The sequence below is a fragment of the Saimiri boliviensis genome, chromosome 12 (genome assembly GCF_048565385.1).
Source record: "Saimiri boliviensis isolate mSaiBol1 chromosome 12, mSaiBol1.pri, whole genome shotgun sequence".
Lineage (NCBI taxonomy): Eukaryota > Metazoa > Chordata > Mammalia > Primates > Cebidae > Saimiri > Saimiri boliviensis.
The window spans coordinates 64,770,950-64,798,739 of NC_133460.1; the positions used below are offsets into that span (position 1 = coordinate 64,770,950).

Sequence of the window (27,790 nt, forward strand, 5' to 3'; positions counted from 1 at the left end):
GAGTGACCTAAGGCCGCCTCGGGGGGATCTGGGGACTGTCTCGCGAAGCCTGCGCGTCTGCACCGGGTGCCCTGCCTGGGGGCAGCGCAACACCTCCAGTCCTAAGAGCGGGTTCGCCCGGGCTCCCAGGGGGTGTGTTTCCTGCCTCTTTAACCTGCTAGGGGCAGTTCCAGTTGCCAGGAAATCAGCGTTTTTCAGGATTCCGGGCTGGTGCTTTGAAGGAGAGGCGGAGGGGAGACAGGGATTTCCCGGTTCTTGCCTCACTGGTCCGTCCCCCGCCGGCCCTAACCAGGTTGCGCCCTGGAGGTGGAGGGCCCTTTAAGGCCCGCGCCTGCGCCGTGCGCTCCCGGCAGCGGGTCCTGGAGGAGCCCGCGGGCTGCCGGCGGGGCTGGGCGGCGGTTGAGACGCCGGTGCCGCGAGGCGGAGGTCACGGTCCCCAGGCGCCGGAGCTTCTGAGTGAGCGCCAGGCATTTGTGAACGCCAGAAGCGCGACCTGCGGAGCCAGGAGCAGGGGCGCGGCCGGGCGGCGGCCGTCTCCACGGGAGGTTGACGTCTCCGGTGGTTCCAGCTGAGGGCGCCAAGCCGGACCCCGGTGAGTCCGGGCCGCGTGGGGGCACCGCAGGGTCGCGGCGCGTCCGGGGGCCCAGCAAGTGTTGCTGCGCGAGCGGGGCGGGCGCCGGGGCCCCTTCCCTGCGATCCATTCCTCGCCCGCCGCTGGCGCCCGCCGCCCTCTCGTGGGCGCGGGGCAAGAAACTCGTGGGGTGTCTTCCCGTGGCCTCCCAGGGGGTGCAGGGACGGAGCAGCCTCGGGGGCAGGTCCTCGTAAATGCTGTGGGGACGCGGACCCTGCGCCCCACCTTCCAGGCCGGAAATCGGTTACCTCTGGGGACCTGCGGGGCGAGAGCGCTCTGGCCCCTGACGTGCGAAGTTGGATCTTTCTTGGCGTCCGGGATTCGGCGCCTGGCGCTGTCTCCAGGCTGGTGGCGGGCAAGCCAGGTGTGCCAGGTCCAGGACGCACGAGAGGAGCGTTTGCCGCCGTCACTGAATCCCCTCAGGACTGGCGGGGCAAGCCTCAGATTCACCGCAGGGTTTCCAGCAGGTTGGATTGCGGTGCTGCTGTGTGCGCTCCAAAGACTTGCTGTGATTTCCGTGTGTCTGTCTGTCTGTCTGTCTGTCTGTCTGTCTGTCTGTCTGTCTCTCTCTCTCTCTCTCTCTCTCTCTCTCTCTGTCTGTCTCTGTGGGGCTTCTTAGATGATCTCATTTGGCATCCTCTCACCCAAGAGTTAAGCAGGACATTTGGAATGGTTTCCTCGCTTTCCTCCTGTCTTTTGCTGGTAAAGCTGCTTCCGACAGGAAGTCTTCTCCTGCGGTGCCGTCTTTTCTTGGGGTTACAGTGCTGTCCATCCTTTCCTTGCGGAAGAAATGACTCCCAGGGCTTGACGAAGTTAAAGTGATCTGCTGGTAGTTTTTAAATCTCTGATCTGAGCTGTTAGCATTAGTTGCTTTCTTTCTGTTTTTAAATTTTACTGGTAAAATTTCACCCGTGAACCTGAAGCTCTTTTATTTTGTGTTCTAAAATGCTAGCTTTAAGATATCTGAGAACTTTGTGTCAAAGAATTCTTCGAAAAGTTATGAAGTATACACAAAAAGTTCACAATTGTAAAAGTGTAGGTGGTCTGGGAGCAGTGGATCACACCTGTAACCTCAGCACTTCGGGAGGTCAAGATGGTCAGACCACTTGAGCCCAGCAGTTCCAGACCAGCCTGGCAATGTGGCAAAACCCCATCTCTACTAAAAATACAAAACTTAACTGTGTGTGGTGGTGTGTGCCTGTAGGCCTAGCTACCCGGGAGGCTGGAGTGGGAGGATCACCAGAGCCCAAGAGGTTGAGATTGCAGTGAGCCGCGATCATGCCATTGCACTCCGGCCTGGATGGCAGAGGCTGGGCATGGTGGCTCATGCCTGTAATCCCAGCATTTTGGGAGGCCCAGGCAGGTGGATCACCTGAGGTCGGAAGTTTGAGAACAGCCTGGCCAACATGGTGAAACCCTGTCTCTTAGAAAAAAAAAAAAAAAAAAAAAAAAAAAGTACAGGTAATGAATTTTTACTAAGTGAACCACCACAGACCGAGAAATAGAACATTACTAGATTGGTGTATATATGTAGGGGTGGCATTGTTGTTTTTAGAGGTATATGAATGATAAAACTTTAGTATGAGATATTGTTGAACATTTTCCCAAAGTGGTTGGACCATTTAGCAGGGAATATTCCGGTTACCCTACATCCTTGCTGATGCTTGTCAGTTCAGAATTATTTTGCCATTCGAGTAGAGGTGCAGCAGTATATCAGTGTGGTTTCAATTTGCATTTTCCTGGTATTGAGATTGAGTATTTTTTTATTGTCATTTATATGTCCCCTTTTGTGAAGTGTCTGTTCAGTCTTTGTATCCTGTTTTCATTGATATGCTTGTTTTTCTGTTGATTTGTAATACTTTATTCTGGGTATGTATGGTTTCTAGAATATATATGTATTGCGTTTCTCTTTTTTCAAACTGTAGCTTGCCTTTTGACTCTTTTAATGGTGTTTTTACATGAATGGAGATTCTCTAATGGTTTTTTTTTTTTTTTTTTTTTTTTTCTTTTTGAGACAGGATCTCACTCTGTTGGCCAGGCTGAGTGCAGTGGCAGAATCACAGTTCAGTGCAACCTGGACCTCCCAAGGCTCAGGTGATCCTCCTGCCCGAGCCCCCAAGTAGCTGGGATCTACAGGGGAGCACCATTATGCTCAGCTCTTTTTTTGTGTTTTTAGTAGAGATGAGGTTTTGCCACGTTGCACAGGCTGGTCTGGAATTCCTCAGCTTAAGTGATACACCTGCCTTGGCTTCCCAAAGTATTGGGATTATAGGCGTGAGCCACTGCACCCAGGCTGAGTTTCTTAATTTTAATAAAATTATACTTGATCAATCTTTTCCTTTATGGTGACTGCTTTTTGTGTCCTGTTTAAGACATCAATGCCTAACCTAAGAATACGAACACATTTTTCTGTGTTAGACTTACAGCAATTTTATTTTAGTTTATGCATTTATTTTTCAGACAGGGTCTCACTCTACTGCCCATCCTGGAGTGTGGTGGCATGATCTCAGCTCACTGCAGCCTCCACCTCCTGGCTCAAGTGATCCTCTCACCTCAGCCTACTGAGTAGCTGTGACTACAGGCATGTGCCACCATTGTCTGGCTAATTTTTGTATTTTCTGTAGAGACGAGGATTCAACATGTTTCCCAGGTTGGTCTCGAACTCTTGGGCTCAAATAGTGTGCCTGTTTCAGCCTCCCAGAGTGCTGAGATTACAGGTGTGAGCCACCCCACCTGGCCGTGATTCACTTTTTACTACACGGAGTGACTGCTTGATCCAGCACCATGTATTGACAAGACCATCCTTGCCCTTCTGTACTGTTGGGCACTTTTTTTCCATAAATTGGATGGCTATACGGTCATCTGATTTATGAAATTACTGTGGGTCTGTTTCTGGACCAATCTGGGCAACACAGTGAGATCCCGTCTCTACAAAATAAAGTAAAATAAATGATTTTTTAAAAGTGGGTAGAACAGATGGAGTCATAGGTGTAATTTATAAATGATTGTCAATTTCTTGGCTACATTCAGGTGTTGGTAAGTCAGATCTGTTGGGCGTTCAGGCAAAATGTATTAAGTGAATTATATGGTGTTCAGAATGATTGCTAGATGTTCATTGTGACTTGAATTAGATGTTATTTGGGCCTTACAGAGCTACAGTTTTGACACTTTTATTTATTTGTCTTTTCAAAATGTTTACAATCTTCCTGTCAAGGCACTAACTATTTTCTACTTAATTGTTCTAAGTGTCCTTAATTTACCAGGAAAACTTTAGGGATTATACCTAAATAAGAGTTAAGCCGTTTAAAGGGCTGATGTGATGTGATGTAGACAATAGTATTCTACATAATAGTTTCAGGACTACATTGATTAAATTGTTTCTTTTTCCTTTAAAAAAATTTTTTTTCTTGTGACAGGGTCTCGCTGTGTTGCCCAGGCTGGAGTGCAGTGGTGCAGTGGTGTGATCATGGCTCACTGTAGCTTTGAGCTCTCAGGCTTAAGCAGTCCTCTCAGCTCAGCCTCCTTAGTAGCTGGGACTACAGGCACGCACCACCATGCCCAGCTCATTTTTTATTTTTTGTATACAGGGTCTTCCTTCCTATGGTGCCTACACTGGTTTCAAACTCCTGGGCTCAAATGATCCTCCCACCTTGGCATCCCAAAGTGTTGGTGTTTCAGTTGTGAGCCATCACACCTGGCCATTTTAGTTTTAATAATTTATATCTATTTCTAGCTTAAAATATTTACTAAAATCTATTATTTATGAATATGGTATTCATTATTGCTAAGATTATTTTGTATGTGTTTAATTTCATTTTCAGTATAAGCTCTTGGAAATTAGAAATCTTATCCCTTATTCACTACTGTATTCTCAGTACTTGACCTTGCCTGGTATGAAACAGGATATTGAATAAATATTTGTTAGATGAATGAGTGAATGAACATACTGATACCACATTCAACAACTCTCCAAGTATCACAGCATTCACCATCTAACAAATAAAATAGCTCGTATAGAGCAGAGCCACAGTCAACCTGCCGTAAAAGGAAGTGTCAATGAAAATCAACCTTTGTATGTGTAGCTGCTAAGATTTGGGGGCTTTTGTTACCGCAGCACGAACTAGCAAAGCTCAGTGAGGCAGCAGATAGACTATACACATATAAATAGACCAGATAGACCAGTAGATGAGATTCCAAAGATAGTTCAGTCAGCATTAACTAACTACACCCACACTCTCCTCCTAACAGAAAGAATGGAATTCCTGTTCACTGAGATCTGCCTCAAACAGTATCTTTGTGAAAAGTAAGCACTTTCTCTGGCTACTCAAGTGATCAGTCAGGACTCTTTTTCCCACACCCCCCTCCCACCCGTCCCCGGTTGGGGTGTGGTGGTGCCATCGTAGCTCACTGTAACCTCTAACTCAAGGCTCAAGGAATCCTCCTGCCTCAGCCTCCAGAGTAGCTGAGACTACAAGTGTGCGCCACCATGCTCTGCTAATTGTTTATTTTTTATTTTCAGAGACAGGGTCTTACTGTGTTCTCCAGGCTGGTCAGGACTTGATTGCATGTGACAGAAACCAACCAACTCTAGTTCCCGCCCCTTTCAATCTGCTCCTTTCTCCGTCTTCCCAGTCTCAATAAGTGGCGGTTCCATCCTTCAAGTTGCCCAAGTGCTGAATCTCAATGCTAACCTTGATTTCTCTCTTTTATGTCACAGCCCATATGAAGGCAAATCATGTTCAGACCCAGGCCGAGGTTCCTGCTGACCCAGGCTCTCAGCAGCACGTTGTCCTTTACTGTGCTCCTGAGGGCGTCTGGAGCTTCAGTGCTGTGTGCTCTCGGCCTCCATGCTGGGGCACCACCGACTCCCGCCGTCCAGGGCTTCCAGTGGACTCTCCGAGGCACTGATGTAGAATCTTCCCCATTCGGTGCACCAAGAGCAGCCTCACACGGTGTGGGCTGACATGAAGAGCTGCCAGATCCAACAGGTAACAATCCTGAGGTCAGGGAGTCCTGTCTCTATTTTGACTCAGATGCGAAGGGAAGATGCCATGGACCCTAAACATCGCAGCATGACCAGCGTGTGCCACCACGACCTGCAGCGAGTGGTCAGGTGGAAGTTATTTGACTTCAGGAGAGGACAGTGTTCTCTTCGGGCCTTTTCCTCAGTGGCTGGATGTGCGTCCCTCTCCTCTCTCTTCCCCTCTCACCCCCAGTGTCCATCCCCATTTCTCTTGTCTGTTTCCACCTTGCTGTTCCCTTTCACCTGCTTTCTCCTCTTCAGCTTTCATGGTTCTCCCTTCCACCTGCATTTCCCAGGCTAAGGCCCCTGCACTGTGCTGGGTGGGGAGACATGTGTGGATTTAGGCAGTGCCCTCTAGATGTGTCCAGGATGGGGAAACATGGCTCAGCTGCCAGTATAATGGTTTCAGAGGGTGGCCACTTTTGAAGGCCTTTCACAGCTTCCATTCTAGAATCGTGTAGGACTTAAAACTGATGGGCCACAGTGGAATTCTTGGTTCCTCAGGACCTTGTGGTGGACACCTTCTTTCACTGAGCATTCACAGGGTGGCTATTAGGTGCCAGGCCCTGCTCTGGGCTAGGAGCACCATAATGAGTAAATATCAGGTCACCACCCCATGGAACCCACCACTGCAGGGGCATCGAGAGGGGGAGAAAGAAAGCGATGTGGCCTGTTTGTGTCCTTCTTACGTGGTCACCTGCCAGGTCCTGGGGGAGTGGGAGCCAGTGCAAGGAGAGAAGCCCAGTGAGCAAGGTAAAGGCACGATGTCAGACCCAGGGGCTGAGACCCCCTCCTGCAGCCGGGCAGCTTCTGGAGTGGACAAGGAGCAGCAGGGAAGGTCGTGGCCTGGTGTTCTGGGGTCCACTGGCCCATCTCATTCCTGTGGGTGCCAGAGTTTGTCCAAAGGGAGGACTCGGTGTCTCTGGAAACAGCAGGCCACAGACAGGATGTTTCAGAAACGGAGGAAGGAACTGTACATCGTGGAAACAGAATATGGGTTTACAGTAGTGCGTCTCTCTCTAATAACTAGTTAGCGTGTTCCTGTTAATGGAAAATATTGGGGTTGTAAGTTCCCCTGGATCTTCTCATCATCGTGTAAGTTCATTTGTTTCCCCCTCCCTCCCCTCCTTCCTCCCTCCCCTCCTTCCTTCCTCCCCTCCTTCCTTCCTCCCCTCCTTCCTTCCTCCTTCCTTCCGTCCCTGCCTTCCATCATTCTCTTTTCTTTTTCTTTCTCTCTCTCTCTCACTTTCTTTCTTTCTTTTAAACTTTTTTGAATAGACCACATTGTACTGAAACCCACGTTATTTACCAAAATCTCTGGAGCTGCTTCTGTCTCTCAGGCAGGAATGTCATCCTGTATCCCTCAGTCCCTCCCAGCCTCCTTCTCCTTTGATTTATGGGTGCCCCTGGGGCAGCTGCTGAGTCTCAGGGGTTTCTAGTCTTCATCAAGTTCTGCCCACCTGGATGATTTGCCCCTGTCCCTACCAGAAGTCTGCACTGTCTAGATCACTGAGGCTGCTTCCCCCTAACTGATCTGCTGTCTGTATTCTGAGGGCACCCCAGCAATAGAGGCAAAAGGCACAGGCATTGAAATCTCCAGCTGCTCTGACTCTAGGTTGGTGCACTTCCATGCGAAGTACTAAGCACACAAGAATCTGATGCCACCAAAACCTGATTTGGGTCTGCTGCCTCCTAATTTATTTTTTAGAGCAGTTCTAGGTTTACAGATAAATTGAGTAGATAGTACAGAGAGTTCTCCTAGGTTCCCCTGACGTCCAGCACACGATATCCTATTAGTGCGTTATATTAGTGTGGTCCATCTGTTAACAATTGATCAACCAATATTGATACATCATTAGTAACTAAAGTTCATAGTTGACAGTAGGGTTCATTCTTCCAGTTTTCATAGATCGAGTTTTGGCAATTACATAATGTTGTAAACCCCCAATACAGCATCATATAAAATAGTTTCAGTGCTGAAGATTCCCTGCACTTCACCATTTCCTGCCTCCTCTCCTCCACCCCTGACAACCACTCGTCATTTCACTGTTTCTCTCTTTTAGACTTTTCAAGAATGTCCTACAGTTGGAATCATAAAGTAGATAGGTTTCCCAACTGGCTTCTTGCTTAAGTGATGGGCTTAAACTTCCTCCATGTCTTTTTGTGGCTTGATGGCTCATTTTAAAAAATCACTGAATTAGATTTCATTGTATGGCTACAACACAGTTTGTTTATTCATTCACGTTGTGAAAGACATCTTGGTTCTTCCAAGTTTTGACACTGATGAATAGAATTGCTGTAAGTACTTATGTGCAGGATTTTGAGTGAACTTCAGTTTTCCCAAGTGATTGTACCATTGTGATTTTCACTAGCTACGGAGAGTTCTGGCTGCTCCTCATCTTTGACAGCATTTGGTGTGTTTACCTTTTTGCATTTTAGCCATTCTAATAGGTTTCCAGTGATAGCTCGTTGTTTTAATGTGCAATTCCCTAATGACCAACGATTTCGAGCACTTTGTATATGCTTATGCACCATCTGTATATTTTATCGGTGATGTGCTCAGATCTCTCACCTATTGTTATTTTTTTGCCTTGTGTTGCTTAGTTCTCAGAATTCTTCATATATTTGGGAGAGCAGTGTTTTATCAGATTATTTTGTATATATTTTCTGCCAGACTTTGACTTGCTTTTTTCATTATCTTCAAAGTGTCTTTCATAGAGCAGAAGTTTTTCATTTTCACGAGGCTCAACTTGATTTTTTTCATTCATGGATTGCGCTTTTGGGTGTGTATCTAAGAAGTCATCATGGAACCCACATTCCCGAGCTCTGTTCCTATGTGATCTCCTGGGATTCTCATGGTTTTGCACCTTACCTTTAGGTGTAAGATTCATTTGCTAAAGGGCATAACATGCACACCTAGATTCATTGATTGATTGATTGATTTTGTGTTTGGTTGTCTAGCTGTTCTAGCACCATTATTTGGAAAGGCTATCCTTGCTGCTTTAAATTGTCTTTAAACCTTTATGAAAGATCAGTGGACTGTATGTAAGCCTGTTTCTGGGCTCTGTATTGTTTTCCATAGATCTTATTTGTGTGTTTTTCCTCTTTTCACCAACTTCAAGCTGTTTTGGTTTCTGTAGCTTTCTAGTAAGTCCTGAAGTCGGTAGTACCAACTTTAGGGTTTTATTTCTTAACTTCATCATGACAACCTGATTGAGATTGTTGTAGTCAAACTTGGAAATGTGTGAGATTCCCCCTTAGTTTGGTCTTCAAGGGGTTTTTAATGCTCAAGGCAGGCCACCCTCAGCTGCTAGTAATCTGTGAATATCATTGAAGTGCTCCTCCCAGTGGCTGGCCCAGTAGCTTCTCTTCCTGGTGAGCTGAGACTCCTTGTGTGTTAGCCTGTCTCGCTCAGTTTTAGGGTGGCAGTTTTCCCTGTGACCTCACTTCTCTGGTCCAGCCTAGAAGAGCTGACTTTCAGTTTGTTCAGCTTTTCTGTGGCTGTGAGGATAAGTGGTGACTCCCTAGCTCTTTCCATGTTGGAGTGGAAACCCAAAAGTTCATTTTAGAGTTACTTGTAATAAAAGTCACCCATTGTCAGTGTACAGCTTGATGATTTTAGGTGGATTTATAGAATTGTGCCGCCATCAGCAGAGTTCTATTTCAGTGCATTTTTGTCGCTTCCCCAAACTCCCTTGAGCCTCTTTGTAGTCATTTCCTTTCCTAATCCCTAGTCCCCATGCCTAGATCTGAATAGAATAAATATTTGGATAACGGACTTCATTATATTTACATCTTCATGTGTTTGGGACTTTATATAGTGGACCGTCGTCTTCCTTTTCTGACAAATAGAGAAGAAGTTGCATTCTAGGGATGTTTTTGGGGAGACATAATAGTAGTCCTGTTTATGGTTCTCCTTGAATTGGTTCATCTGTGCTGGTGAGTGGTACTTGCTACAAAATCTTGTCTGGTGAGCACAAGGAAAGGAATCTTCAAAAATTGGCCATTAAAACAGAGATGATACATTTTTACATAGTAATATGTGGAGTTAAATATTAAACCATCTTTATTCTTTTTCCCCCGCCTTTTTTTTTTTTCCCCACAGAGTTTTTGCTTTGTGCCCAGGCTGAGTGCAATGGCACGATCTCAGCTCACTGCAACCTCCAACTCATGGGTTCAAGTGATTCTCCTGCCTCGGCCTCCTGAGTAGCTGGGATTATAGGTGTCCACCACCACACCCAGCTAATTTTTGTATTTTTAGTAGAGACAAGGTTTTACCATATTGGCCAGGTTGGTCTCTAACTCTTGACCTCAGGTGATCCGCCTGCCCTGGCCTCGTAAAGTGCTAGGATTACAGGCATGAGTCACCACAGCAGGCCTGAAGCATCTCTTTCTTCTTTCAGAAATACGGTTGATAATAGTAACGCCGCACTCCTTGTGTGCCTGAAATGCCCCACATTGTCTTCTTCAGGTGGGAAGTGCTCTGGAACAGCCAGATAAAGGTGAGGGCAAGATTTTATTGTAGTTCTTTGATCGATTGATTGATTTTTGCTCTGAGGGGGGTTAGCATCTGTGTATCGGAAATAGAATTCAAGAGGAGAGACAGCACCTGTGTTAGTTTCCTCCTGCTGCCTATGATCACATTACCACAAACCGGTGGTTTGAAGCCACAGAAGTCTGGAATGAAGCAGCTGGGTTTTCTGATCAGGGTCATGTGAAGCTACAATCTGGGAATGGTCTGGCTATGGGTTTTCTCTAGAGCTCAGGCTATTTTTCTGAGTTCATTACATGTATTGAAGGAGTTTCTATTCTTGTTGGTGGGGGACTGAGGGCCCTTTTTCTGTGCTGGCTGTCAACCAGGAGTCACTCTGACTTCAGAGGCCACCTGCTTTCCTCCTTACCTGTCTTTCCCATCTTTCAACCAATAACCACTCATGGAGTCCTTTACAAGTTCTGACTTCCCTTCTCTGACTTCATCTTCTCCAGCCAGCTGTGGAAAGCTCTGTCACTGTGGAGTGATGTGATTCGATCCAGTTCATGCAGGTAACCTAACCATCTTCAAGTCATGTAACTGTCATATTCCAATGTAATCACAGGAATGCTGTCTCATCACCTTAAGAGGCTTCAGAGACAAGCGTATGGCATGTTTGGGGACCATTTCGGAAATTCCGTCTACCACAGTTGGACACTCACATTCCCCCATCTGCAAAATACATTCACCCTCTCCTCTAAAGTTTCCAAATTTCACATTAAAGCATTAGTTCAACATGAAAAATGTCACATAGACCGCATCAGATCCAAAGTTTGAAATCTCATCTAAAGCATCCACACCAGGTGTGGATGAGGCCTCTGAGGGTGTCCATTAAATACAGATCCTGGACATAATGTCCTTACCTCCGTCGACCTGTCAAACTGAACAAACTGCTTATCTGCTCCTAATGTGGAATGGCGGGACAGACACAGAATGACAACTACGGTGATTCTAGTTCAAAAAGAAGGACCATGGAAGGGAGAAAGAAGTCACCGACCCAAAGTCGTTTGGAAATGGAGCTGGGCAAAATCCAGCAGGAGGTTCTTAAGTAGGATCCACAGCCTGGGACTGCCCCTCCATCCTGTGGGACTTTGCCTCTGGGATCTTTGCTCTGCATTTCTTGAAACCATTATTATCTATCTTAATTTTCCCCCACTCCTTTACTTCTTCTTTCTCCCCATGGCAGCATCCTCCGCTTAATCCTTGGTCCGTCATCCCCGGCAGAATTGGTCAGATATTGCCCGTGTCACGGTCCTGACCGTGTCTACGAGGGGCTGTCCTTGTGAGCCCGTGCTCCTCTGGGACCGTCTTCACTGACCTGACCTCAGTCATGATTGCTTTCAGCTGCCCTGGCTGGCTTAGGAGAAAACCTAAGACTATGGAGACCCAGAGCCATTCTCTGCCCTCTCTATCTCCAGGAGAGGAAGAAAATAACAGGGATCTTCATGGAGAAATGACCCACGTGAGGGCCTGGACTCTCCAGCAGTCACAGCAGAGGAAACTCCCTGAGGAAGAATGGAGGAGCTGAACACCCGGACTGGGAAAGCAGGTTTGTGTTGAGCACTATTTAATTCTCATGTGCTCCCTGCCCCAATCTACAAGCCAGTGAAAGACAACGGACTGAGAATAAGTAATAGGCCTATAGAACCATGATGAAGAATTGTCCAAGGAAAGGCCCCTTTACTCTCTTTGCAAGGTGACATTGCTGTATTTAATCCAAAGTTTTCTGAAAGGCAGCAGTGAGTTTCCTCCCTGCTTGGCACAGGGAGGCTGAGGCCAAGGTTTGCGAGGTGTATCTGCTGCCACCAGGTGGTCAGGGAGCCTGGGAGAGTCTTAGTCTTTCTGGGCTTCAGTTTTCTCATCAGTAAAGTAGGGGCTTAGTGTACCTTTCTGAGGTCCCTTCCTGCTCTGTTTTCTCTGAGCCCTTGAGGGGCTAAGATGGTTTTTAACACTGCCTGGACCTGTAACCCGCACTGACCTCTTTGGCTCTGACTCCTGACTGGCCCCTGTGTGTCTCCTGCAGAGCCTGAGCTGAGTCCACACCCTGGAAGCCCAGAACCGAGGGGACGGACGGAAGAAAGAAAGTCGGCAGGTGTTTGGAGAAGAGAAGAACCTGCAGAGGACGAGTCAGCGCTGGAACAGGGGGGACTGAAGCCGGCGAGAGTGAGGACAGACGGGGCCAGGAGCCTCGGGGGATGGGCAGCGGGCCTGTGATCATTCAGCCACGCCAGGAGCAGCGCACGCTGAGCAGGGGGGACCGAGAGAGAGAAACCTACTCCGCAGGAGTCTCCTGAGCCTGGCCAGGGAGAGCCAAAGGGTGGATCAGAGCTGGTTTATAGTGAGGGGCAGCACCACTCCAAGACGGAGAGAATGCGACCGTGGCCCCCGCCCCAGACCCCGGAGCCTCGACCTCGGGGCCCCCGCAGCAGAGGATGCTCTGCAGGTCGGCGTGGATTAGAGGGAATCACCGTGCTTGGAGAAGGGTGAGAGATGTCCGTTCTGACATCACACAGCTCTGCCCTAGGTCAGGTGCCAGAGTCAGTGATTCTTGCCAGTATACGAGGCAGTGATACTTCCACTATTCCTCTGTACTTTGAGTTGAGGAAGGTCTCTATGTGAAGAGTATTTACTGGGTGTTTAATTTTCTCTACACCGTGTTAAGCACTTGGGGGTCAGATAGAAGTTTCCCCAAGGAACTGAAGCCCATGAGAGAAAGAACACAGAGACATGATTTCAAGAAAATAGGGTAGTTCTCCGAAAGTGGGGTGTCATGGCAGCCCAGAGGATGGGAGTGTAGGTGAAGACATTGCTCCTAAGGACAAGGGGAACCATAAGAGGGATTCTTCAGAACAGTACTGTTTTTCCTCCAGTGTCCCACAGAAGAAGATCCTGGGGCATGACTGGTGTAGAGCAGGGTCTACAGGTGTAGGAGGGGGACTTGCTGCATCTTGGGAGAAATTATAACATCCCTGGGTGGACATTTTGGAGAGGAATGTCAGTGATTGGATTGGATATCTGTAGTCAGTTTTATTCTATCTTCGGTGAACACTGCTGAGAACTTCCTTAGTACCAGACCCTAAGCTGGGAATCATGAACACAGAGATGAGTAGTATCCGATCTCGGCTTTCACAGAACTCTCAGTCTAGTGACTAGCGAGTTATGAGAAGTGTAGTGATGGTGACTTCATTAGAGCAAGTGGCTCATACTGCATGGAGATGACCTCAGTGGATGGCCTGGTCCCCCTTGTGGTTGTTATCGACAGCTAGATGACTTGCTTTGGGACAGTGACCCTGGACTTCTATCAGGTGTCAGCATCTTAGGTACAAGCAACACCTCAGTTCCTGTTGGGTCAAAACAGTGAAGACTGCCAAGGTGATCAAAGGACACTAGTGACATCAGTAGCTACTGATGAGGTCCTGGTCAGCTAGGGAAATAAAGATGTAAGTGTAACAATGATTCTAAATTTATTCCTTTTTTTTTTTTTTTTTTTTTTTTTTGAGACGGAGTTTCGCTCTTGTTACCCAGGCTGGAGTGCAATGACGCGATCTCGGCTCACCGCAACCTCTGCCTCCTGGGTTCAGGCAATTCTCCTGCCTCAGCCTCCTGAGTAGCTGGGACTACAGGCATGTGCCACCATGCCCAGCTAATTTTTTGTATTTTTAGTAGAGACGGGGTTTCACCATGTTGACCAGGATGGTCTCGCTCTCTTGACCTCGTGATCCACCCGCCTCGGCCTCCCAAAGTGCTGGGATTACAGGCTTGAGCCACCGCGCCCGGCCTCTAAATTTATTCTTCACATAATGAGCAGAGATTTTCTGTCTTCTAAGTTAAATACTTTTTAGACTTCAAGATTCACCCACGTCGAAAATAACATATATATCGGCCATATTACTGACCTGAGATGATTTCTCCCTATCCTTACCAGAAACCTGCACTATCTGGAGCACTGAGTCTGTCTCAGGCTCACTGATCTGCCCTCTGGATTCCAGGGACACCCACAGAGCCAGTGGTTGAAGGCACAGGTGTTGATGTCTCCGACTGTTCTGACTCCAGCTTGGTGCACCTCAACACCCAGTATGAACCACACATTAAAGGATGCCACCACAATTTTGATTTGTGGGTGTTGCATCCTAACTTTAATAAAATGTAGTGGACATTATTTTTTACAAGAATTCTAGGTTTACAGATAAATTGAGCTGATAGTACGGGGAATTCCCCTATTCTCTCTTATCTCCTAGCACAGAGTTTCCTCTATCATTAGTATCATGCACTGCTGGGATATATATTTACAATTGATTAATCAGTACTGATACATTATTATTAACTAAACTCTATAGTTTGCGTTAGGGTGCATTCTTTGAGTTTTACAGTTCTATGGGGCTTGACAATTACCATGTCATGAATCCCCAGTACAGTATCACACAGAAGATTTTTACTGCTGAAAACCTCCTTGTGTTCAACCAATTCATCCCTCCTGCACACTTGGCAATCACTGATCATTTCACTATCTCTACCATTTTGACTGTCCTGGAATGTCCTAGTGTTGGAATCATACAGTGTGTAGAGTCTTTAGACTAGTTTCTTCTTAGCATTCTGTTTTTAAAGTGCCTCCATGTCTTCTCGTGGCCTGCTAGCTCATTTCATTGATCACTGAATCCTATTCTCTTGTACAGATATACCACAGTTCGTTCAGCCCCTCACTTACTGAGGGACATTTTGGTTACTTTCAGTTTTTGTTAAGTATGAGTAAAACTGTTGTACATACTTAGATGCAAGTTTTTGAGTGAACATGTTTTCACATTACTTTGGTAAGTATCTACAACTGCTGTTTTCAGGATTATGTGGCAAGGCTGTGTTTAGCTTTTTATTTTTATTTTTATTTTAAAAAGTACCTGCCAAACTGTTTTCCAAAGTGACTAGCATTTTGCATTTCCACTAGCAGCGAGTGAGAGTCCCCATTGCTCTGCGTCTTTGACAGCCTGTGGTATTGTCACTTGTCTGGATTTGAGCCTTCCTGTTAGGTGTATAGTATAGTGTAGTGGCGTCTCATTGGTTTAATATGCAGTTTCCCAGTGACGCATGGTTTTGAGCATCTTTTTCATATGCTTATTTGCCATCCATATATCTTTTCTGGTGAAGTATCCAGGTCTTCTGACCATTTCTAAATTGAGTTTTTTGCTTTTTTATTATTGAGTTTTAAAAGTCCTTTATATATATTGGACACCAGTCTTTCATCAGATCTGTATTTTGCCAATTTTTTTCCCAGTCTATCACTTGGTTATTCATTTTCTTAACAATGTCTTTGACAGAGCAGAAGTTTTTAATTTTTATGAAGTTCAACTTCTCCATTTTTTCTTTCCTGGATTATGCTTTTGGCATTGTATCTGAGAAGTCATCACCAATCCCAAGTCACCCAGATTTTCCTCTATGTGATAATCCAGGAGTCTTACAGTTTTGCACCTCACATTCAGGTGTAAGATCCATTTTGTGAAAGGTGTAAAATCTTTGCCTAGATTTATTCATTTTCCACACGTGGATATCTAGTCATTCTAGCACCATTTGTTGAAAAGACTGTCCTTTCCCTGTTAAATTGCCTTTGTGCCTTTCTCAAAGATCTGTTGAGTATTTGTGTAGGTGTATTCCTGAGCTCTGTATGCTTTTCTAGTGACCTATTTGTCTGTTTTTTCTTTCTTCACCAATTTCCACATTGTTTGGTTACTGTAGCTCTGTAATTAGTACTGAAGTGGGCAGTGTCAGTTCTCTGGGGATTTTTCTGATCTTTACAATGAGAACCTGGTTGGACTCCTGGTGGTTAACACTTAGAAGAGTGTGAGATCCCCACTAAATCTGAGACCCAAGGAGTTTTGAATGCTCAAGCCAGGCCACCCTCAGCTTCTAGTAATCTGTGAGGACCATTGAAGTGCTCCTCCCAGTTGCTGGCTTCAGCAGCTTCTGTTCCCTGTATTTGCCTGTGTGTCTTGTTTTCAGCATGGCAATTTGCCCTGTGACCTCTCCTCTAGTCCCTCTGATAACAGGGTTGATAATTTTCAGTTTGTTCACCTTTCTTCTTGTTGTGAGGACAAGTGGTGACCTCCTAGCCCCTTACAAGTTGGAGTAGAAACCAGGAATTTCATTTAACAAGTTACTTGTAATAAAAGTCACTAATTGCAAATGTACCATTGAGTAATTTCAGTAGATATACAGAATTTTGCAGCCATCACCTCAGTCCCCTCTTAGAATACATTTCTTCCCTCCCCAGATTCCCCAGAGCCTCTTTGCAGTCATTTTCCAATCCCTGGTCACTACGACGGAGCCTGAACAAAATAAACTTTTGGAAAACAGACAACATTACATTTCAGCTTTTATTAGATTGGAATTTTATACAATGGACCGTTGTCTTACTCTTGTGGCAACTAGAGGAGATATTTTATTCTAAGGACTTTCTCTGGGGGAACTTAGTAGTAGTCCCGTTTATTGCTCTCCTTGAATTGGTTCATCTGTGCCGGTGTCAGGCAGTTGCTATCAAACCTTGTCTGGTGAGCATGAGTGAAAGACCTAAAAGAAAATCTTCTATTAGAAATGCAGAAGATGAATTTGCAGATAATGTTATGCTGAGTTAAGTTTTTTTTTTTTTTTTTTTTTTTTTTTTTTCCGTGAGCTGGAGTTTTGCTCTTGTTGCTCAGGCTGGAGTGCAATGGCACAAACTCGGCTCACTGCAACCTCTGCGTCCTGTGTTCAAGCAATTCTCCTGGCTCAGCCTCCTGAGTAGCTGGGATTACAGGCATGCACCACCACGCTAAGGTAGTTTTGTACTTTCAGTAGAGACGGGGTTTCTCCATGTTGCTCTGGCTGGTCTTGAACTCCCAACCTCAGGTAATCACCCACCTTAGCCTCCTAAAGTGCTTGGGTTACATGCGTGAGCCACCACACCTGGCTGGGAGTTAAGTATTTTACCATCTTTTTTCTTTCAGAATTTGAGTTGGTAACACTGAGGAGACACTTTTCACCTGCCTGAAATGCCCTACGTTATCTTCTTCCAGTTGCATGGGCTCTGGAACAGCCCTTGCAGTCCTCCCATAAAGGTAAGTATAACATTTTACTGTAGTTCTTCGCTTTTTTTTTCTTTATTGTGCTTATAGGGATTAGCATACATGTATGTGAAAATATAAAGAGCACAGATAGGCACCTGTAACTAGTTTTCTGTTGCTACCTCTTAACACATTATAACAAGTTAGTGGTTTGAAACCACAGAAATCAGGAGTGATTGGGTTCTCTGATCAGGGTCTTAGGAGGCTGAAATCCAGTTATGTGCTGCCTGTGTTTTTCATCTAGAGCTCAGGATACTCTTCCAAGTTCACTACAGATGTATTGGCAGAATCCATCTTCTTGTGGGCGGAAGACTGACATCCTTTTGCAGTCCTCCTGGCTCTCAGCCAGGAGACCCCCGACTCCAGAGGCCATCTGCATTCTTTCTCACTTTCCCCATCTTCCAACCAACAACAGCTCATGGAATTCTTCTCCAGCTCTCATCTCCTACCCACTAGAGAAATCTGTGACACTTAGGGAGTGATGTAATTAGATCCGGCCCACTCAGGAAATCTTAGCCTTTGAATTAGTCTGTTCTTGCAATGTTATAATGACCTGAGGCTGGGTGATTTATAAAGAGAAGAAATTTAATTAGGTCATGGTTCTGTGGGCTGGCAGGGGAGGGATGGATGGAGAGAGGGAGGGAGGGAGAAAGAGAGAGCAAGAGAGACAGAAAGAGAGAGAGAGAAAGGGGAAGTGCTGCATGGTTGTAAAGAGGCAGATCTCATGGAAAGTCTGTCATGCGACAGCACTTTGGGGGTGGTTCTAAGCTATGAGAACCCATCCCCATGATCCAATAACCTCCTGCCAGGCCCCAGCTCTACCACTCAGGATTATAATTCAACATGAGATTTGGGTGGGGACACAGAGCCAAACCATATCACTCTAAAATCATATGACTGCCCTGTAACAACGTAATCACAGGAATGTCTCATCAGCTTAACAGGTTCCAGAGATAAGGGTACAGCATGTTTGGAGACCATTTTAGAAATTCCACCTTTGGGAGGCTGAGGCGGGTGGATCACGAGGTCGAGAGATCGAGACCATCCTGGTCAACATGGTGAAACCCCGTCTCTACTAAAGATACAAAAAATTAGCTGGGCATGGTGGCACGTGCCTGTAATCCCAGCTACTCAGGAGGCTGAGGCAGGAGAATTGCCTGAGCCCAGGAGGTGGAGGTTGCGGTGAGCCGAGATCGCGCCATTGCACTCCAGCCTGGGTAATAAGAGCGAAACTCCGTCTCAAAAAAAAAAAAAAAAAAAAAAGAAATTCCACCTATCACAGTTCAACTTCTGGGCCCCAGACATTCACGTTCCTCACAGATGCAAAAGACATTCACCCTCTCACCCAAGGTTTCCAAGTTTCCTGTCATTATGCATTAGTGCAAAGTGAAAAATGTCATGTAGCTTTAATCTGGCCAAAAGTTTAAAATCTCATTTAAATTATGTACACCAAGTGTGAATGAGGCTTCTGAGGGTGTCCGTTCAGTACAGATTCTTTTTATTTGAGAGTGAGTCTTGGTCTGTCACCCATGCTGGAGTGCATTGGTGCGATCTTGGCTTTTTGCGACTTCTGCCTCCTGGGTTCAAGCGATTCTCCTGACTCAGCCTCTTGAGTAGCTGGGAATACAGACATGCACCACTGCATTCAGCTAATTTTTTTGTGTTTTTAGTAGAGATGCGGTTTTGCCCTGTTGGCCCCGCTAGTCTGAAACTCCTGACCTCAGGGGTTATCTCCCTCAGCCTCCCAAGGTGCTAGGATTTCAGGCATGAGCCACCAAGCCCGGCCCAAGTACAGATCCTTGATATAATTCCCTTACTCCTGTTGACCCGTGAAACTGAACAAACAGCTTATCTGTCTTCAGTGTGCAGTGGTGGAACAGTCACAGAATAACACTGCTAGTGATTCTTGTTCATTCCTGATTAGGCTCCACAGCCTGGAACTAACCCTCTGTGACAGGGAGCTTTGGCTCCGGGCTCTGCATTTTTTTCCCATCATTATTGAAAACATTTTATTTTCCTTCTTCCCCTACTCTTTTGGTTCTTCCCTTTTCTCCTCGTAGCAGCATCCTGCACTTAATCCTTGTTGCATCATCCCAGCAGAATTGGTCAGATATTGCCTGTGTCACAGTCCTGACCGTCTCTACGAGGGGCTGTCCTTGTGAGTCCGTGCTCCTCTTCACTGAGCTGACCTCTGGCAGTCATGATTGCTTTCAGCTGCCCTGGCTGGCTTAGGAGAAAAACCTAAGACTATGGAGTCCCAGAACCAATCTCTGCCCTGTCTATCTCCCAGAGAGGAAGAAAATAACAGGGATCTTCTTGGAGAAATGACCCACATGAGGGCCTGGACTCTCCAGCAGTTACAGCAGAAGAAAGTTTCTGAAGAAGAATGGAGGAGCTGAGAGCCCAGGCCGGGAAAGCAGGGTTGTGTGAAACACTATTTAATCCTGTATGATCCCTGCCCCAATCTAGCAGCCAGTGAATGACAGCTGACCAAGTATAAATGCCAGGACTATGGAACTGGTATAAAGGGTTTGTCCAAGGATAGGACCTTTTACCGTTTTTGTTTTCACAGTGGAAACTGCTATTTTTCATCTAAAGTTTTCTGAACGGCAGCAGCGAGCTTTGGGAGGGCGAGTTACCTGCTCTGCACAGGGAGGCTGAGGCCAAGGCTTGTGTGGGATCTGCTGCCACCAAGTGGTGAGGAGGGAGCCTGGGAGAGTCTCAGTCTTTCTGGGCTTCAGTGTTTCCTCATCAGTAAGATAGAGGCTTATTGTACCTCTCTGAGTTCCCTTCCCACTCTGTTTTCTCTGAGCCTCTGAGGAATTGAGATGCTTTTCAATACTGCCTGGGACCCTCATCTGAGACCTGACTCTGTGTGTCTCCTGCAGGAGCCTGAGCTGAGTCTACACGCTGGAATCCCAGAGCTGTGGGAACAGGTGGAAGAAAGAAAATCAACAGGTTTAGGGGATGAGAATAATCCACAAAGGACGAGCCACTGGTAAATGAAAACCAAAGAAGGGAGAATAAGGACAAACCAGGACAGAAGCCTCAGGGGAAATGGCAATGCTATGATCATTTAAACCCTCAAGGAGCAGCGCGAGCTGAGCAGTGGGGACTGAGAGAAACTGACTCGACAGGAGTCTCCTGCCTCTGGCCAGGGAGAACCACAGGTTAGATCAGAGCTGGTTTATAGTGAGGGGCAGCTTCAACTCCAAGAAAAGGTCGGAGGTTTGTAGTCAGTTTTATTCAGTCCTGGATGAACACTCTCCCGACCCAGGAGCCTCAGCGTCGCTGCTGCCGTAGCAGTGGATGCTCTTCAGGTCAGTGTGGGTTAGAGGCAATGACCATGTTGGAGAAGGGTTGGAGATGTCCGTTCTCACATTAAACTGCTCTGCCCTAGGTCAGGTGCCAGAGTAAGTGTCCCTTGCTTGATTATGAAGCAATGATACTAATAATATTCCTTTGCACGTTCAGTTGAGAGAAGTTTCTCATAAATATTTATTGAGCATGTAATTTTCTTTATAGTGTGCTAAGCACTTGGGATTCAGGTGTTTAATGTCTCTCTAAAGAAACTCAAGCCAGTGAGTGGAAGAACACAAACAGGTCATTTGAACAAGATACGGTAGTTCTACCCAACTGAGGTGTTGTGGGAACTCAGAGGATGGGAGAGGATGTCAAAGGACATTGCTGCTAATGATGGGGAAGCATAAGAGAACATTTTGAGAACAGACTAGTCTTCCTTGAAGCTCCCACAGGAGAGGATTCTGGGGCAGAGATGGTGTAAGGCATGTGCCTCTCTAGGGAAGGGGATTTGCAGCCTCTGAGAGAAAGAGCATCCCTTACAAGACATTGGGGACAGAAATGTAGTGAAAGGGTTGGAGGTTTGTAATGCATTTTATTCAATCATAGATGAACACTGCTGAGAGGCCCCTCTGTGCTGAGCCCTTAGCTAAGGACCATGATCACAGAGGTGAGTAAAATAGGATCCCAGCTTTCACAGAATTCTCAATCTAGTGACTGCTGATTCATGAGAAGTGTAGTGATGGTGGGTTTGTTGGAACGAGTGGCCCATGCCACATGAGATGACTGCAGTGGATGTCCTGGGCCAGTGACCCTGGACTTCAGCCATATTTCAGCATCTCGAGGTACAGTAGACCAACACCACAGCTCCATGTTGAGTCAAAGCAGTTAATGCAGCCAAGGTATTCAGAGGACAGTGATGATATCAGGAGCTATAGACTGTTTCCAGCTGGGGAAATAAAGAAGTAAATTTAATAAGTCTTCTAAATTTGTCCTTGCCATAATGGTAAATAACTTTATCTTGATAATGAATGATATCCTGGTAAGTTAATTATAACTTACCATAATGAGAAATAACTTTATCTTGATAATGAATGATATTCTGGTAAGTTAATTATAACTTACCATAATGAGAACTTTATGCTGAGTACAGCAGACACACAAGCCCTTGAGGACACATGCCTGAGGATTCTGATGAAGATGTGATGTCCACATATGTCCACAGTTGGACCTACAGGCCAGCTTTGAAACAATGGAAGACCTAGTTTCAAATTCAAGATTGCTTTGAGTAGAAATTCACTTTATCTCTCTTTGCATGGCAATAGGGCTAATCTTCCCTAAGCTGCCCCTTACAAGAAAAGGAATCATACTGGTAAGAATTCAGACTTCTGCAAACATGAGTATGTAAGGAAGTCTTATAAATGTGTTCTAGCCACCTAGCCAGAAACCAGGAATTTAGCGAGTTTGTTCACATTCAGGACAGTTGTGTTCACTAGATCAGAGGCCCTGAGACACGAAGAAGAGACCCCCTAACAAGGGAAAGTGTTTCTTCCTGTCCTAGGACATCACTGCCAACTTCAGGGAAGCAGGAACACAGCTGCCTGCTTTACAGTATGGGCTGCTTTTGTGCCTGGAGTGTGTCTGATGTCCCAAGACCTGTACCTATTTCAGGGAGCCTTGGGAGGAGCCTGAATCACAGATGGAATTGGACAGTGCATGGAGATGGTTGAGCAGGACGAGGGTAAGTGCAGGGGCGTGGCCAGGTCCTATTGGGAGACGGTGAGCGGCACTGATGGGGAGAGACAAAGATGAAGTCAAAAGTGTGTGCTTCTGTGTCAAAAACTCAAACCAGTAACTAGTTTGCTTTCATAAGCAATAAGTATTTTCCTATTTACCTGAGAATTTAATCTCAAAACAGAAATCATAAAAATAGTAAGTCCCAGGCATAAACCCTAAACTATAGCTCATATTTATTCTTTCTAAATAGAGCTATTAGTAAAATTTTGTTCATAAAACATGCATTGTGCATATAAGAAGGTAAAAGTCGGCCGGGTATGGTGGCTCACGCCTGTAGTCCCAGCACTTTGGGAGGCCGAGGTGTGCGGATCACGAGATCATGATATCGAGACCATCCTGGCCAACATGATGAAACCCTATCTCTACTAAAAACACAAAAATTAGCCGAGCGTGGTGGCACATGCCTGTAGTCCCCGCTACTTGGGAGACGAGACAGGAGAATCGCTTGAACCCGAGAGACAGAGGTTGCAGTGAACCGAGATTGCATCACTGCATTTCATCCTGGTGACAGCAAGACTCTGTCTCAAAATAAAAAAGAAAGAAAGAAAGAAAAGCAAAAGTCTTAGAATCATTGGCATTCCATAGAAGAGAGAATTAAATACAGTCAAGGGAAGACCCAAGTCTCATACTTCTCTTGTATATTCCAAAGGTCCAGGGAAATTCCAGGTCTAATTCCATGGAAAATAGAGGTGATTTTCCATGCTGCTAAAGCAAGGTTGCAGACACTTCTGAATTTTGGTCCCAATATGCTAGTAGGGCACACCTCTGTCCTGGAAGATGATACAGGAATCAATACTCTTCCTGTGACTCATTCTGGTCATTTGTCCAGCATCACAGAAACCAAAAAATGGAAATATGGCCAAATTCATGATTTGCTATCCCTCTTGTTCAGGTTTCTTACCTGATTCTTAGGATAACAGCGTTACGTGGAGGATTCTGAGGAAGATATGCTGTCCAAATATGTGCACAGTTTTGAGCAAAATGCCTGGTACAGATTGGTCAACAAGTAATTACTGAATAATTGTATGAATGTTTACTCAATGACATGGATCCTAGTGATTGCTTTTATTGGCAGTGCTCGAAACTCATCCCTGTGTGACCTGAAGTAAGCCACATAACTTGGTGAACCTGCAGTTTCGTCATTTTTATAATAAACCTGACATTTTCCTTCTGCCACAGAATGTCAGGCTTCTGAGACACCAGAACATGTATATACATAAAGGCTTTGATGTCTCTGAAAGCAGTATGCTGACAGTGTTGCTGGAGGATGATGGGGGCTGTAGAGAGGCATGCTTTCCAATGATTGATCCAGTCCTCCTTGCTTCACTTCCACATGAATGTTGGGCAGCCCAGGGTCACACCCATTGCACCCTGAACTCAGGCAAGCCCAGGAAGCAGCCAGACACAGGAGACCTGGGCTCCAGAACAGTCTCCCAAGTCCCAGGCTCACAAAACCTGGGTGGCAATGAAAGCTGAGAAAGTGAGGAGGTGGTTCAGGGGATGACTCTTCCCTACTCATTCCTGTCATCTCCAATCCACCTTCTATTGCACAGCAACACGGAGGACCACCAACCACCCCTGACCATCACCTTGATCTTACTGTGTTTGGTTAGTGGGATGCAACCACACATCAACGGCGTTAGACCAACTCAGAAAAATATCTCTCAAACAGTCTTCCGTAAGGACCGCTCATGGCCCTGTTATTTTCAATATATGGAAAGACGAAATGAAAACAACAAAACCATATCAGGTTTACCAGACTTCCCAAGATAGATGGTCACATATGCCTTCAGGGCATCTCTATAAAAATGATTTTCATGACTTGACACCTTGAAAAGAGCTCTTCTGGGACTAAATTGACATCCATAAGTGACAAGAATGAGAGGTAGTGTTCAGTCACATTAAAAAACAAATCATCCCATATAGAGGAAGCTTTGGATATAGGAGCATCAAACTGGTCTTAAGTGAGATGAAAAGTCTCTTCTGCCACAAATATCAGTATAGTGATATCTGCCAGTAAGAAAATATAAATCAGCATAACCATGGGATGCAGCAAGAAGAATATTGAGCCAGGAAAGAAAACATTTTTAAAAAATGAATTCCTCATTCACTTTCTAGTGGATACAGAAAAAACTGCAGAAGAGTCAGAGGCTATCACGGCAGTGTAATAGGATGATGTGTTAAACTTGTGGAAAAGCCTTCAATTCTGTTTTCACATATGAGAAGGAGGCGTGACTGACTTCCTGACTAGCATTAAGTAAATATCACATGTTGGGAAACTGTTTCTGCCTTTACAATTTTATACACACAAGAGATAAAAAATGAGGCACATGCTGAGATGTATTGGGAATGAGGTGGGACTGTGGCATTGTAACAAGGGTACACAAATACTGAGAGTGACTGATAGAGGAATGGTCCCCATCGGTTGTGACCTCAGGTGAGACCAGGAGGCCTGTGTTTTAGCAAACCCTGTGCAATTGGAATGAAGGGCTCCTAAGATTCCATGACACGTCCAGCTTCTAATTCTGTTATTGCAACAGCAGACGGTTACCTGGTACACAGGCCACTATCTCCCACACTCTTGTCAGAGTCTGAGCTAGAGGTGGCACCTTCAGCTCCCAGCTGAAGCATTGCGAACCTTGTTTTTGCAGTTAAGGACCCTAAAGTGCTGTGAGGATCAAGTTTTTCTCAACGGTAAGTTAAGAATTTGATTTCTTGACATCCCCCAGTCCTGATGAAACCTATTTGATTTCCAGTTTTTAACCCATCATGTGTTTGGTTTTCTTCTCCCCAGTTTCTGGCTCTACCTGGGGTGAGTTCAAGTCCTGCCAGATGTCAGCATGGCGACATCTGGCAGGACTTGTTCCACGAAAACCACAGAGGTGAACTTTCCAGATACCATAGAGAATTCCTACTCCCAGCAGGAAGAGACCAAACTGAATTTCGGAGCCAGCAAAAATAGACTTCTTCTGAGCCAGGTGGCCTACTTCCAGAACTATCAGCTGCAGACATCCAGTAAGTTCTACAGGTTCACCACCATGAAACTGATGAATGATGTCCTGTCTTGTCTCGAGAAACTAACAACTCTGTACATCAAAATTAATTTTATCCTTCCCATACTTGTAGAAAATAGAAATGGGTACTTTAACGTTAAAGATGGAAGACAGAGGACGAAGTATTTAGCAACTGTTCCATGTCTGCAGTAAGGTGGGGGTGGGACTGGGGTTACAATCCCGCCTATTGATTTCTGACACAGGCACACAACCACCTGTTTTTCTCATCAAGAGGCTAAATCCATGTTTCCAGGAATCCTCTCTGTACCGTATAAGATCCTGCAGTCAAGTAGCATCCAGTCTGTTGGTCTAAATGTCTGAGGCTACTGAACTTCCATTAGGTTCTGGTTTCTGCTGAGGTCCAGTAGGCAAAGCTGTGTTCTGGGGACACGGGGGAAACACAGTGATATCACACAGTACCCGCTGTGAGTGCTCGAAGGGGACCCTGCTCCTAATAGAAGCTATGGTATGTGTATGTGGCGCCATCAAGAGCAGGGAGTAGCCTGGTACCGGTGCCTCAGCTTCCCGATTAGCTGTGATCCCTGGGGAGCACCACTGCAAATGGCTAATTTTTGTATATTTAGTAGAGGTGGAGTTCCACCATGTTGGCCAGGCTGGTCTTGAACCCCGAGGTCAAGTGATCTGCCTGCTTGGGCCTCCTAAAGTGCCGGAATTCCAGGCATGAGCCGCTTCGCCTGCTCCACAGATTCTTTTTTCAGTAAAAGTTGTTAGAATTCATCCCTCGGTCTAGTCTCCTGTATAAATTTCTCTAACCATTCATTGACAATGACATATGATGAGATAAATCAGTATTGCAGCAAAGCTTCTGGAAAGCATTTAGGGCAATTTATCAAGATTTGTGGGAAAAAGTTTTTTTTTTTTTAATTGCATTTTAGGTTTTGGCGTACATGTGAAGAACATGCAAGATTGTTGCATGGGTACACACATGGCAGTGTGGTTTGCTGCCTTCCGTCCCCTCACCTGTATCTGTCATTTCTCCCCATTCTATCTCTTCCCACCTCCCCACCCCCCGCCCCTCCCCCATTTCCCCCAAACGGACCCCAGTGTGCAGTGCTCCCCTCCCCGTGTCCATGTGTTCTCATTGTTCAACACCCGCCTATGAGTGAGAATATACGGTGTTTGATTTTCTGCTCTTGTGTCAGTTTGCTGAGAATGATGGTTTCCAGGTTCATCCATGTCCCTACAAAGGACGTGAACTCATGGTTTTTGATGGCTGCGTAATATTCCACGGTGTATATGTACCACATTTTCCCTATCCAGTCTATCATCGTTGGGCATTTGGGTTGGTTCCAGGTCTTTGCTATTGTAAACAGTGCTGCAATGAACATTCGTGTGCACGTGTCCTTGTAGTAGAATGATTTATAATCCTTTGGATATATACCCAGTAATGGGATTTGTGGGTCAAATGGGATTTCTATTTTTAGGTCCTTGAGGAATCGCCACACTGTCTTCCACAATGGTTGAATTAATTTACATTCCCACCAACAGTGTAAAAGTGTTCCTATTTCTCCACATCCTCTCCAGCATCTGTTGTTTCCAGATTTTTTAATGATCGCCATTCTAACTGGTGTGAGATGGTATCTCAATGTGGTTTTGATTTGCATTTCTCTGATGACCAGTGATGATGAGCATTTTTTCCTATGTTTGTTGGCCTCCTGTATGTCTTCTTTTGTAAAGTATCTGTTCATATCCTTCGCCTATTTTTGAAAGGGCTTGTTTGTTTTTTTCTTGTAGATCTGCTTTAGTTCTTTGTAAATTCTGGGTATCAGCCCCTTGTCAGATGGGTAGACTGCAAAAATTGGGAAAAAGTTTTAATTATTTGCACTGACTTAGGTCACAGGATATGCGATCAAGATCTACCGGATGAGGGAGATTTTGTCCCATGGATCTGAAAAGCAGGCTCATTTACTTCTAGGGCGACTTAGTCTAGGGCTCGTTAGAATATTCCTGTCAGAATATCACATTCTTACGCTGAGAATATTTTTCATCCTTGCGCTATGACCGAACACTGATTTGGTCTTGTGTGAAGTGCGATTTGCTTAATGTGACCTGCTCTTCTGATTTGTTGACAGAAGATCGAAAAGATCACGATGAAGAACGGAAATACAGATACAGCAAAAATAAACTTCTTATGAGTCAAGTGGCCAACTATCTGAGCTGCCGGCTGAAGACGAAAGGTAAATTCTATAGGTTCACCATCACGAAAGTGCTGAACAATGTCCTGTCTTGTCTCAGAGAAATGATACACTCTCTTCTTCAAAGTTAATTTAATCCTTCCCATACTTCTAGGAAAGTAGCAATGGGTATTTTAACATTTTGTTAAAGACGGAAGACAGAGGCCAAAGT

The 27,790-nt window shown here is 45.5% G+C and overlaps 1 protein-coding gene across 1 annotated transcript in view; it reads left to right on the plus strand.

Annotated features, from left to right (window-relative positions):
- The first annotated feature begins 386 nt into the window (after positions 1–386).
- Positions 387–27,790, plus strand: part of LOC141580608 (uncharacterized) — a 29,523-nt gene continuing 2,119 nt past the window's right edge. Inside the window, exons 1-7 of the mRNA XM_074382498.1 lie at positions 387–592; positions 5,349–5,619; positions 17,157–17,267; positions 19,846–20,593; positions 22,245–22,314; positions 25,292–25,385; positions 27,517–27,621. Coding sequence (XP_074238599.1) covers positions 20,583–20,593; positions 22,245–22,314; positions 25,292–25,385; positions 27,517–27,621 — 280 coding nt within the window. The 5' untranslated portion in view covers positions 387–592; positions 5,349–5,619; positions 17,157–17,267; positions 19,846–20,582. The remainder of the gene's footprint in view (positions 593–5,348; positions 5,620–17,156; positions 17,268–19,845; positions 20,594–22,244; positions 22,315–25,291; positions 25,386–27,516; positions 27,622–27,790) is intronic.